The sequence below is a fragment of the Poromitra crassiceps genome, assembly GCF_964638095.1.
Source record: "Poromitra crassiceps genome assembly, chromosome: 3".
In the NCBI taxonomy this organism is placed as follows: Eukaryota; Metazoa; Chordata; class Actinopteri; order Beryciformes; family Melamphaidae; genus Poromitra; species Poromitra crassiceps.
In genome coordinates this window covers 74,240,754-74,254,505 of record NC_139625.1, presented here as the reverse complement: position 1 = coordinate 74,254,505, position 13,752 = coordinate 74,240,754, and the positions used below count along the sequence as shown (strand labels likewise).

General features: G+C 44.8%; 1 protein-coding gene across 1 annotated transcript in view; it reads right to left on the bottom strand.

The window, feature by feature from the left end:
* The window catches only part of cdk15 (cyclin-dependent kinase 15), a 54,155-nt gene extending 43,225 nt beyond the window's left edge, over positions 1-10,930 (bottom strand). The window contains exon 1 of the mRNA XM_083633149.1: positions 10,863-10,930. Within this exon, the coding sequence (XP_083489275.1) occupies positions 10,863-10,908 (46 nt within the window). The 5' untranslated portion in view covers positions 10,909-10,930. The remainder of the gene's footprint in view (positions 1-10,862) is intronic.
* Between the last annotated feature and the right edge of the window lie 2,822 nt (positions 10,931-13,752).

The window sequence follows — 13,752 nt, the reverse complement described above, 5'->3', positions numbered from 1 at the left end:
CCCTCAGCGGCCAATGGGAACTGTTAGTTCTGAATATATTATAGAAACAGGCCATTCTTGGGAAGCGACGAGATGAGGAAGTGAGAACTCCGTCACAACAAACGGGGTTGCTATATTTTCGACAGATTAATCCAGAATCATGTTTTATGGACCAGAGACACACGTTTTTAAGAGGTTACAGCTGCACGAATTGGGACCTTTAAGGTTTCCTTAAAATGTTGAACCTGCAGGATAAGACTTACGGGTGTTTTGCACAACCAATTTTATTTTATGGAAACCTTAACATGGATTTTAAGGAAAATCTTAACTCAAGATGTTATGTGCAACTGGCCCCTGATACATTTTCTGCTGTCAACAAAACGGGCCTGAAATGTCACGCCTGGGACACACCAGAAACGTCTCTGTCGCAGCGTGTCACAGGAGCCTGGCCAATCACACCAGAAGCGCTCTATTTAGCTTCGCGCCGGTCACAACTTGTACTGACTTCATGCCTGGCTGCACGCGGCCGGCATCAACCTAACCCGTAAGATGTATCACAAATAGATGTTTTTAGGATGAATTTCTCCTTTAAGTTTACTATTTATTACACACAATATTAGGGGTGTGAAAGTAGGATGAAGATGAAAAATAACTAAAAAAGTGAATAACATATTGAACCACAGCTCTACACATAAGATGGCTGATTATGGAATAAAACAACCAAAACAATCAGCAAAGCTTGCTGTTTATAGAACATTGTCATATTTTCCTGTGTAATATCGTGGGATGGACACATTTACATTTTTTAATGAACTAAAACCGTTCCTGGGCCGCAGCGCTGGCAGCCGCCGGCGAGGCTAAAATAGGATTAGGTGCGGGTGCCAGCAGCCTTGGCATAACCTACGCTGACATTTCTGAAGGGCACAGGACCGAGGTGTCCCGGGGACCCGCGGAGAGCCAGGTAATCACCCCCCAGTCTGCGTTATTTATGGATGGGAGGTTCGGGAGGGGGGAGGGAGGCTCGGTAACTCATGCTCCATCACGTTCGCTCCCTCCATCAATCCATCCTTCCTTCGTCTCTTCCTTCCCATGCCTTCTCTGCTTTAGCTGTCCCCACACCCCATCAAATCAAGGCGTGGATGGGGGAGGGGGGTTTGTTCGTCAGTTTGATTTTGACTAAACTTGGAGCGACAATTCATCTGCCAGCTGGAAGAAATGACACTGTGTTACACTGTACACAGGAATGAGTCTGGAAAACTCGTATGTGTAAAAGTGAAAAGGGTTTTTGTATGGCGACTTCGGTTAAATGCATGAAATAAGGTCTGTGATTAACAAAAGTTTATGAAACAGCAACGTTTGTGGTCAGCAAGATAATCTTTACAAATGAGGACCACTTTTATGACTTTTGAAATGGTCCTCATTTGTGAAGATTATCTTGCTGAACACAAACTCCCATACAAAAATCCCATTGCCTTTTCCCCCTGCGAACCAGCAGCGCAGGGAAAATTTAAAGGACAAAAATGTAAGTGTGATATCTTGACTAAATTTGGAGGATTGCTGATCGGTCAAAAAAAGTGTCCGCATTATTCATGGGAGACAACATGTTTTCTTTCGTGTCAACATGTAAAACATGCATTAGTGCCTCCTCTGGTCAGTCGGAGCACCTGTCAGCGGGGAGGGGAACTGGGTGGAATTATGTGTTCCTCTGCACGCGCTTCGTCCTGCCGGTGAAGCTCCCCACTTTCAGGTGAAAAGACGACTGTACATGTATTGGAGGAGGCACGTGAGATTCTACACCCTCCCCAGATCAGCAGAAGGGGTGCAGCAACGAACGGGACCGCTTAGGCAGGGAAAATTGACAATGTGCAATTGGGAGAAAAAGAGGAAAAAGTATACGAAAAGAAAATCGAATGTTGACACCAAATCACTCATAACTTATTGGTTGCTGGCCAAAAATTTGAGGGAAGACATTTAGCCTTCGCACTTATCCGGTACAACCTAAAGTGCAAAAGTAGAATATGCTTGAATTCCTACATCACATCCCCCATACTGTATAGTGATACAAAGTTGCTAAGAAGAGTAGTAGGAGGCAATTTCCTTTCTTCTTGCATCCCTTCTCTTCCTTTCTTTCTCCTTTCCTTTCCCCAACTTTCTCTCGCTTTTCTTCCCAGCATGCCTCCCTGCACTCATCCCTCTCTGCCTGAGCGCTCGCTCAGCTCCGGCCTGATCAGTATTCCCACCGCAGACACAGGGAAGTGGGCTGTAACTGCAGGGAGAGGCAGACAGACAGGCAGTCAGACAGAGAGAGAGAGAGAGAGAGAGAGAGAGAGAGAGAGAAGGTGGCAGACCATCGTGACGGAGGAAAAAACGGAGAAAAACCTTGACAAGATACAGTTCTTAGCCTGGCTGTGGAAACTGGCATTTAACCCAGAGAGGAACGGCTGTGTTCACTCTGCTCACAGGCAGAGAGAAGGAGCTACACTTCCTCTTTGTGCAAACTACGCAGGAATCAGATATCTATACCTTTCAAATATACATACTACAGCATGCGCTGGGACGCGTCATCAGTGATGTTAACTGGGGTCGTGAGGTGTTTCGGGTCTGTCAACATCATACACCCTCGCCCAGTAGACCCAGCCGAGGCCGATTACGACCCCGACCCATGTCCCAGAAGCAGCCGCTCACGGATCAGCCTTCCTACTCTGATCCATAGCGTTTGTGGATTTCTCCCTCACGAGAGAGCCAGGCTGGGGTGCTAAAACCCATCCCGTACCGGATGCCGTCTCTCCGACCATCAACTGTCTCTCCAGCTTGTCACCAAACTATACTTGGTTGTCACCTAGTCTATTCCTAAGTGTCACTGGCCAGGGGGAGCTAGGACCGCCCCAGATTCAAAACATTATTATGCACAGATTTTGAAAATGTCCCATCAAATGGACAGCCAACACAACTGAAGTCAACTTACAGTTCCAAAACAAAAACAGCCAAACAATCATCAACAGGTCAGGTCAGTAAGGAGAAACATCTACAAAATGAGATATCACATGTTTCTTACAGTTAATACAGTGCAGCTGTATCATGTGCAGCTCTCTTTGCTCCTAATGGAGGGTTTAGGAGAGAGACTTCAGATAGCGATCCTAAATTAATAACATTTTCAGATAGCCTATATAGAGGCAAAGTGACCGCCTACGTCATGCTTCAGCACTGTACCAGAGATTTTCATCCGCCATTTATTTTCCCATAGACATTTCGTAAAATGCGTATAAAAAGAGTTATACTTGTTCAAACCAAACGGTTCAAATATATTTAGAAACAGGAGAGACCACATAACATTTCACTCGGACCAAAATGCAAAAGAATTGCGGATTTAAAGAAAATATTTGTTCTATGTATTTTTTTGTTTGTTTTGGTCCGAGTGAAATGTTCTATGGTCTCTCCGGATTCTAAATATAGCTGAACCGTTTGGTTTGACGAAGTAAAATTATTTTTATAAGCATTTTACGAAACGTCTATGGGAAAATAAATGGCGGATGAATGCGTAACCCCACGGCAGTTAACTAGTATGAGTTGTGCCAAACAAACGTTAATATCTCAAAAAGTATACATCACATCGCTTATATTTTTACATTCTGAGTGAGAGCAGAATTAGCTCAAGAGTTTGATGTATAATATATGCATGTTGTGTTCAAGTTGTGTGAACTGTTGCAGTTCTTAAATTGTAAACACGGTCAGCCAGCTAGAGTCAGACGCTCAAACTCAGGCTCCATAGGGTTCCATTGCCGTTGCCACCCAGTGACATGGTTTGTTTACCAAAATCCTGCTCGGCTGATCCCCCGTATATTTTAAGCAGCAAATCTTTCCTGCTGCACTGCCAGCTCCCAGTGAGAGTCTGACAGACAGCAACGAGCAGGAGGAGGCCAGGTTCGGCTTAACCCCCCCCCCCATCCCCCCCAGAAAGAAAGGCAAAATGCACAAAATATCAGAAGGATATTTTAGGTCCTGACTCAACACAGTCTACCCTGGTACCCTACAACCCTGGTTGTCGTCAGCATCGAAGGCAAACATATACGCCCTTCTGCCACCCAACCACCATGATCCCTTACTGGCCACCATTTCATTTCATTGTCACACGACACACTCCCATGGCGTCGATTTCAGATGTTGTGGGAGTGCTGAAAAAGGAGTACGCAGTGTTAAAAAGAGCCTCCGCTGAATGCATACAAATGTCAAATATAGAAGTCCTGACGTTCACTAGACCTTCACGGTCTAGTGAACTGTATAGGTCTGCTTGTGTCAAGGTGTGTGTGTGTGTGTGTGTGTGTGTGTGTGTGGCGGGGGGGTCTTTGGCATTTGGTGTTGTCCAACTCAGGTCAGGAGGGATAACGTAACGTAAAAAAAATAATAATAATAATAATAATCAATCATTTCCACTCTGATGCTGAATTCAGATATCATAGGACACAAAAAATTCCACTGAAACTCAGACTGATTATTATTATTATTGTTATATTATTATTATTATTATTTTAGATTTAGTGTCAGTGGCTTTTTAAGGCAGGATGCCCATGTTAGGTAAAGTTATATTATATAGTTACTTATAGAATTTACCCAATAATTAAATATACAATATGTGTTGCATGTCAGAAATCAAAGCAAACTGATTTCCCTGCTTCACACATAAAGTAGAGGGGTTTTACATCTCTCTACTGGAGAAAAACGGATTACGTCTAAATTTGTTTCATCCTGTGACCCAAAACTAATGGTCTACACTACTGTAAGTTAACACCGGATCAGATCGGTAATCAGAGAGAGTATTGAACGGGTATTGAAAAACTGACAGGCAGGAAACTTCTGCTGTGACAAGTCTAAATTCAGCAGGCGCTTCCCCTATTTTACCAGTTCAATAAAAGCATCGGTCCTCCAAATTCTGGTATCTGGTACTGGCAAATTTACCAGCCACAGCTCTGCTCGACCTGCATTGGGCTGCTGGCTGATGGTAACTTCCTGGCCTGGCGTTTGCTCCGCCCGGTGAGGTGACACCAACCCAGCGTGAGCAGGTGTGTGCAGAGCTGCATCCAGAATCATGTGAAGCAACAGACGCTAAGTCAAGACACCAAACTGTGTCTCGCTCCTGATCTATTCCTCTTGTTAAAACCTCTCTTCGAGAAGCACAACACTGACAAAGTGCATAGCGTAATGCTTCTCTGCAATAGATATCACTTTTTCTGTGTTGTTTGTTCTCCAGTACTTGCTTGGAAAAAATACTTAATCAGAATATGGAAATTTGGGGAAAAGTAGGCTAAGCTTTTCTCTGATATACAACTTGGTTTTTAGGCCAGAGACTCCACATCTTAAAGATAAGCCTGAAACATCTTTCTCCCTAAGAACTTTAATGGAAGACTTCAATATTGCACTTTTTGATATTGTATATTGACTAGGCATCTCACGCGCTCGATTCCTAGGCTCGCCTGCTGCGCGGCCTTGCCCGCCCTGCAGCTCGCCGAGCTGACCCTGCAGCTTGCATACCCAGGGATACTGTGTATCATCAGGGATCAAATCAATGATGACATCATCACTGATGACATCATCACTGAACTATAATAATAATAATAATAATAATGATTGGATTTATATAGCGCTTTTCTAGACACCCAAAGCACTTCACAGGAATCATTATTCATTCACACCATTCGTACCAGTGGTGGTAAGCTACGGGTGATGTAGCCACAGCTGCCCTGGGGAAGACTGACAGCCATTTCGCGCCTACGGCCCCTCCGACCACCACCACCAACATTCATAGACATTCATACCCATTCATACGAGGCAATGAGGGTTAAGTGTCTTGCCCAAAGACACAACGACCACAGCTGGGAGGGAGCGGGATTCGAACCGCCAACCCTTGAGTCATTGGCCGACCTGCTCTACCTCCCGAGCTATAGCCTCAGCCTTAGGGCAATCAGCCTTGGGGCAATTAGGGCAATTAATCTGTCCTAATTTAAAAAATCTATCTCTCTGTCAAGTCACCCGCACGGGTGCTCTTTACACCCGCTGAAATGTTTAGCCCGATCGCACGTAAAACGGCATAGCTGTGGCTGGCACAAAAATGTAAACATTCAGACATTGCCCACATTGCCAAATTTATATAGAGAGAGACTAGTGGACCCGTGGGAGTTGCATCATTGATGACATCACATCACTGATTACACCCAGGAAGGATGACATCACTGATGACATCACTGATGTCATTAAGTAATTAGGGCAATCACCGAATTAAAAGATCTGGGTCAGGTCACCCGCATGGGTGCTCTTTACACCCCCTGGAAGTTTCAGCCCGATCGCACGTAAAACTGCATAGCTGTGGCAGGACAAAATTCTGCTCACTCAGACACACACACACACACACACACACACACACACACACACACACACACACTCATGCACGCACACGGACACTTCTCATTGACATCACAATTGATGACATCATCACTGATGACATCACATCATTAGGTAATTAGGGCAATCACCTAATATAAAATCTGGCTCCGTCAGGTCACCCGCACGGGTGCTCTTTACACCCCCTGAAAGTTTCAGCCCGATCGTACTTAAAACGGTATAGCCGTCACTCACTCACACACACACACGCACACGCACACACACGCACACGCACACACATGGACACTTCTCATTCTTATTATAGATAGATAGATAGATAGATGAAAGGAAGGCAACACTGCCAAACAATACCTAAGTGAAGTGATTTATAGGCCCTGGTTGATAGGCTCTGCTTGGATATTTCTGTCTTCCCACATCTACATTTCAGGATTTGTTGCATCAAAATTGCATCATGCAGTGATTTTGAAACCTTCACCTGTCAGGGGAAGGCTCTCTGCTACTAGCTCATTCCCTATAGGCTGCTTTGTTAGGGTAGTGCAGCTGAATGCTAATGTTAGCATGTTAGCCAGTTAGCTAGAGGGAACTCTGCTTGGCTCTTTCTCATTTTGCCTTCTTTTGTGGTCTATGATGGTGAATTTATAATATCTAATATTTTTGACAGATGACACTTGACAGATGAGAATGAATGGGAAGCCCCAAGACTAATTGCAAGAGGGAGGCATCACTTCCAAACAGCACTATAATCTGATCCTGGACAGTTTTGGAAGACTGTTTTCCAAAATGACATAAACATCAACTTTCTTGGATTTGATATTCAGACCCAATTTCAAAAAGTTGAGATAACTATGGATGTCATGGACCTTTATTATTATTATTATGAACTGTACTATTCTTCTTATTGTTGTTGTTGTTATTATTATTATTAACTGTACTGCCAATGGTCTATGGCAGGTGTCTAGTGCTCACTGCTCACAGTAGCTAAAAAGGCCTCCCCATGCAGTTTCTAAAATAAGCTACTGCACAATCCAGGCTGATACAGAATAATGGTTAAGTGTATATAATCATGTTTTCCATCTATTAAGCCTCCTGGTGTTAGCTTGGGTTAGCCCAGTAAATCTGACAGAAAGACAGACTGGCCTCCACTCTGCTCAGGGAGATAAAAGCATGTTTGTTTCACATGTGGTTCAATTAATGATGTACTTACTAACTTAATGGATAGATAATCTACGGAGATGCTTCCCCGACCTTGAGCATTTCATTAGCACAAGCTAACTCCCTCCTTGCCCGGCTAATCACATTTGGATTTTCCTTTTACCGTTCATAATTTGTTGATCAAAGTCACTTAATTAAGCTCAGAGTGTGCCATGCATAATGCAATGCCCGGCTGCGCTTCAATCCACCACCCTGACAACCTGCTGTGTCCCCCAGGGGAGCAGGGCATCCCAGACAACCTGCTGTGTCCCCCAGGGGAGCAGGGCATCCCAGGGGTGGAGGGGTGTCTCTCCACCACCCAGACAACCTGCCGTGTCCCCCAGGGGAGCAGGGCATCCCAGGGACAACCTGCTGTGTCCCCCAGGGGAGCAGGGCATCCCAGGGGAGCAGGGCATCCCAGGGGTGGAGGGGTGTCTCTCCTCACCTCCATCCACTCCCCCACTCACTCACTGCAAATCAGTGGGGATGAGAGAAGTCATCTTAATGTATCAAATGTAAAAAGTAAAAAGAAATATAAGCCTTTTGGGGCATCCCGGTGGCTCACCTGGTAGAGTGCGTACCACTAAGGCGGCTTAGTCCTTTGCACGGCCCAAATCCGACACGTGGTCCTGTCATCGTGCCATCCCCAAATATATGTGTATATACACACACACACACATACAGTACACACGCAGTGCACGAAATGATTATTTTGATTCCTTGCCGATTTTGTAAGTTTGGCAAATAGCAAAGAAATGAACGGTCTATCATTTTAATGGTGGGTTTATTTTAACAGTGAGAGGCAGAATATTTAAAAAAAATCCAGAAAATCACATTATATAAAAGATAGAAATTGATTTGCATTCGATTGTGTGAAATAAGTATTTGATCCCCTAGCAAAACATGACTTAGTACTTGGTGGGGAAACCCTTGTTGGCAAGCTCAGAGGTCAGAAGTTTCTTGTAGTTGGTCACCAGGTTTGCGCACATCTCAGGAGGGATTTTGGTCCACTCCTCTTTGCAAGACACCTGTCCACAGAATCAATCAATCAATCAGATTCCAACCTCTCCACCATGGGCAAGACCAAAGAGCTGTCTAAGGATGTCAGGGACAAGATTGTAGACCTGCACAAGGCTGGAATGGGCTACAAGACCATCGGCAAGCAGCTTGGTGAGAAGGAGACAACTGCAGGTGTGATTATTTGAAAATGGAATAAACAAAAAATGACCATCAATCGCCCTCGGCCTATTTTCTTTTGACCGAACTACACCCGTTAGCTGCTATAGTTCCTACATGAGACTGTAAAAGAAAATAGTTCCTACATGAAACTGCTCACAACAAAGTCTGTGCATTATCTTGAGTAACCGGGTCATGATTTCTGGAAAGAGCTGTTGAGTTGTTCAAATTGCTTCGAGCACTACAAGCTGAGTGCCATCCAGTTCCATTGTATTCAAGAGAAGGCAGACATCTCTGCGGCCGATATCTCCAAAACTCAGGCAACTATCCCAAAACGATATAGATGGATAAATAGCACTACAGGTGAGATGAAAAATATGTATTTTGGATTTTAGGGTGAGCTGTCCCTTTAATGATCTCAAGGTAGCTGGGACAACAGTCACCAAGAAAACCATTGGTAACACGCTACGCCGTAATGGATTAAAATCCTGCAGCACCCGCAAGGTCCCCCTGCTCAAGAAGGCACATGTACAGACAGGCCCGTGATGTACAGGCCCGTGATGTACAGGCCCGTGTGAAGTTTGCAAATGAACACCTGAATGATTCAAGTTGATTAAAGTTGTTTGGTCTATAAAATGAAATGGTGAAAAATGTTGTGTTTCCCAAAGCCCAAGATGACGACATCCTCAAATGTCTTGTTTTGTCCACAACCCAAAGATATTCAGTTTACTGTCATAGAGGAGGAGTACAGAAACCAGAAAATATTTACATTTTTAAGAAGCTGGAATCAGAGAATTTTGACTTTTTCTTCTCTTAAAAAATTATGCAAAACGATTAATCGATTCTCAAAATAGTCGGCATAATCCAAATCCAATCCAATCCAAATGAACCTCCAGGTCTCGAAAGCAAGTCGAGTAGGCAATTCATTAACCGAGGTGTGTGTGTGTGTGTGTGTGTGCACGGTTCTCCGCCTGGTGAGCAAAACACTCTCTGTACTCAGCATCTCCTCCTTGCAGTTTCCCCAAGCAGCATCTGCGCTGAAGCGCGTCGTTTTTCGCCAATTAAGCCAAAGTAAGTGACAGTCGCTCCCATGGGGGGTGCCATCCATCCACCCATCCTTCCACCCCCTCCCCCCACCTCCTTGTCCCATCACCTCTCCTCCCACAGCGCGCTGTAACACTTGGCTCCTAACAAGGTACAGCTGTCGTGTGTCACAGGCCAGCGACAACACGCCACAGGCTACACCAGCCTGCCTTTCCCGTTTTTCATCATCAGAGGTTTTAGGCTTGAGATACAGTGTGTGTGTGTGTGTGTGTTGCCTGTGGCTATGTTGTGTCTCTCTCTGTATATTTGTACACTGTGAACTAGGGCTGCAACTAATGATTATTTCCATTGTCTGCTGATTGTTTTCTCGGTTAATCGATTAGTTGTTTGGTCTATAAAATGTCAGAAAATGGTGAAACATGTCCATCAGTGTTTCTCAACGCCCAGGTCCAGGTAAGCTAGGTAAGACAGAGGACAAAACAGGATTCTCTACTCTAGCAGGATTCAAGACTTGTCCAGCAGGGACAGCGTTTTAATAGCTGCCCCCAGTGGTTCAGCTGTGTAGCCCCAGTGGCCTAACGGATAAGGCACTGGCCTCCTAAACCAAGGATTGTGGGTTCAAGTCCCATGAGGGGTGAGCTCCAGCAGAGTGGTGCAGCGGAAGCGTGCTGGGCCCATAACCCAGAGGTTGATGGATCGAAACCATCCTCTGCTAGAACATCTGATCTTTTCAGGGCTTGGTTTGAGCCCCCATGCAGCCATGACTTCAGAAGCATCCCTTGAGTAGGGATGTAACTAACAATTATTTTCATTACAGATTAATCTGTTAATTTTTTTCTTGATTACCAATAGCTATTTTTAACTGGTAGTGTTTAGGGTGGAGATCCCCTTTACAGGTAAGTGGAATTACTTCCACATGGTTGCAATTATTACAGGTGAATCTGAGGCTAATGAAGCTGAAGTGTAAGTCTGATTATTTTCCGTGCAGCTGCGACTTAGCGTTCACCATGTCTCAACAGCACTACTGTTGACAACCAGCAACCTATAGAAACCTGTAAGGGGGGGGGAGGGGTGCTCACCCAGACGGTGGAAAGCCTCGGTGGCGGCGTGGCGTAGGTTCTGCATGCCTCCCTCCTGTCTTGTCCTGTCCTCCTCTGGATCTGTGTGTGTGTGTGTGTGAGGAAGAAGAAGGTATACGGTGCTCAGTTAGGACCCGGGCATCCTCAGCGCTCCCTGGGACGAAGCATCAAGCAGCTCCCCTGAGTCCTGACTCCCACACTGCCTCCTCCTCTCTCTTTCATGCCATCAACAAGCTGCAAGGCACACTTGTTTCTATTTCTCCTCTCTCTCTCTCTCTCTCTCTCTCTATTATTCTCTCTCTGTGCTTTCGCCTGAAGGTGTTCTTGTTCTGACTCTCTGTTTTCCTCTCTCTCTTCCTCTCATCTCTCCTCTCGTGCTCCCTCCCTCCTCTCTCTCCCCCTCCCTCCCCGGCTCTTCCTGCAGTGACCACCAATTGCCCGGGACTCAGCCAATCAGAGTGGCTGGATGAGAGTCCAACGACCAATAGGGAGAGAGGTGCTGGAAGTGTGTTTTGAACAGTAAGAGCATCGAAGTGTTCCGCTACCATAGTGTTTCTTTTTTTGTTTTTTTTTAATAAATGGGCTCCAGAGGGCACAAGAGAGTTGTTTACCTTCTTAATAGTAGCTTACCGGTATGTGCGGCATCTTCAATGGGGGGTTGCAGACATCAACACACACACACACACACACACACACACACACACACACACACACACACACACACACACACACACACACACACACACACACAGTGACCTTTTGTTGGCAATTCCTGCAAGATTTGGAGAGGAAAGCGAAATGATGAAACAACAAGAAAGCAGCGATACATCACAGAGAGAAGAAGGGAAGTGGTGCGAGTGTGATAAAAAAAAAGTCTCAGAGATGACACAGACATGGTCTGAAAAACAAGTAGGAAACTAAGACACTATCTGAATGGAACTAAAACACTAAAGTAAGACAAAGCTAATAGGACACATCTGAATAGCATAACAGAGAATATGCAACTTTTGCAAAGACCTCATAGCTGTGTTAGAACTGAATCATAAGATAATGTTTAAAACGTTTGTTTATATTATTCATAGTGTTCTCAATAAATAGGATAAAGGACTCAAAGACAATTACAACTGTGACCATTTGCATAGAGGCTCTCAGATGAATTTAATGTACACTACAAAACTACAGGATTTAGTAATGCCTACTACTAACAGGTTAGGATTTTATAAAGCACTTTTTTAAGCCTAGAATGGAATCAGATATAGGCTGCTATTTCATTTAACTCATTGTAAGAATTTTAATCTGTTTCCCCACCTTTTTTTTCGTAGTTCTTCTATCTAGCTAGCTACCATCCAGGCATGTCATCAACGGAACCGACGCCATGCATATTCCCCATGATGGCGAAGGCATGACCCGCCCCTCTCTGCCTTTGACGATTGTCTGTGAATACTAACCTCAACACGAGAGATTGACTGATGAGTCTCGCGTTGAGGCTAACAATATTACAATTTTGTTATGCACTGTAATAATGATGGACAATTATACAACATTAGAACACGGCTCTCTCGAATACTCGATTCTGATTGGTCAATCAACAATATTCACCGGTCATTATTTCTCGACAACCGACCGCTGCTCTGCCACACCTGGATTAATCAGTTGATAAGAGCTTTTTGTCAGTAAACACTACTAATTAGGCCAACCAGTTGCAGCTGTGGTGTCTTGTGTGCCAATTACGAATGAAACCGCTTTGCCGTTGAAAACGCTATTAAAAAATCTATTTGAATAATTATTTTTGTCAGATTATTGAATGATTTAGTTGTAGGCCGTGTTCTAAGCGGGATAATGTATATTGAGGCGGTGATTACTGGGAAATAATGACCTTCAGGTGAATCATTAAGCCCTCCGCTGCGCGTCGGGCTCAATCATCACCTGTCGGTCATTATTTCCCCGTAATCACCGCCTCAATATACATTATCCCTTACGTACACTATGGCTAACATTGTTACCGTATGTCTATCGACATAGCTATACATCTCAATGGTCTACTACGCTCTACAGTACACACAATGATGCTGAACAAGCTAGACGCCTCCGCTTTCTTTATTCTTTCTGTTTTGAGTCTTCCCGGATCCCGTTGATTCTTTGACAACAACCGCAGCAGCTGCCAGCTGAGCGCCATCTGAGAGGACTAAAAATAAAAGAAGTCTCACTCTGCTTCTACTTCCGTGTACCACATCATCGCAAACCGCGCAGCAGGACTGTTTTCGCAATGGCATATTGGCATTCATGGAAAAGTGGACCGTATGGAATATGTGCAGCACCTTTTGGACCAACATATTACGGAAACAGGAGGAGAGAGCACACGTGCGTGGGCGTGGCGTGGGTTTGTAAGTAAACGCCCACTTCTGCAGACCGAACCGCCGTCTAGCCTCTACGCATCTTCCGAATAGACGATCTTTGACTTTAGCGGCGCCTCTCTGTCAACAGCCAGCCAGCGGCATTTACCGACGGGTTAACGGGTACATGATGTGTAGCTTGCTTGTCTGACCACTGACCAGACGCCTCAAGGACTGGTGAGTGGGACCAGCCCGGCAAGATAGCGTCTTCATGTCTGACGAGATCAAGAACAGACACCTGGATTTTGGGCTAGCAATTTGGCTAGTTAGCTGGGCTGATTAGCTAGCTAGTACATGATTTTTCTCCTTGACGTTACTAGCTAGGTAAACAGACGGTAGAAAGTCTGTCAACATCCGCTTGAAACCACTGTTTGCCTTGGAAAGCAGACTGGCAGATATCAGCTGGACTGTTTGAAGCCTCAGTACGTAGCTAACTAACGCTAGTTGTTTGGATCCTAGGTTTGTATTCAGTGCTGTCAGGGGGACGAGGAGAGACA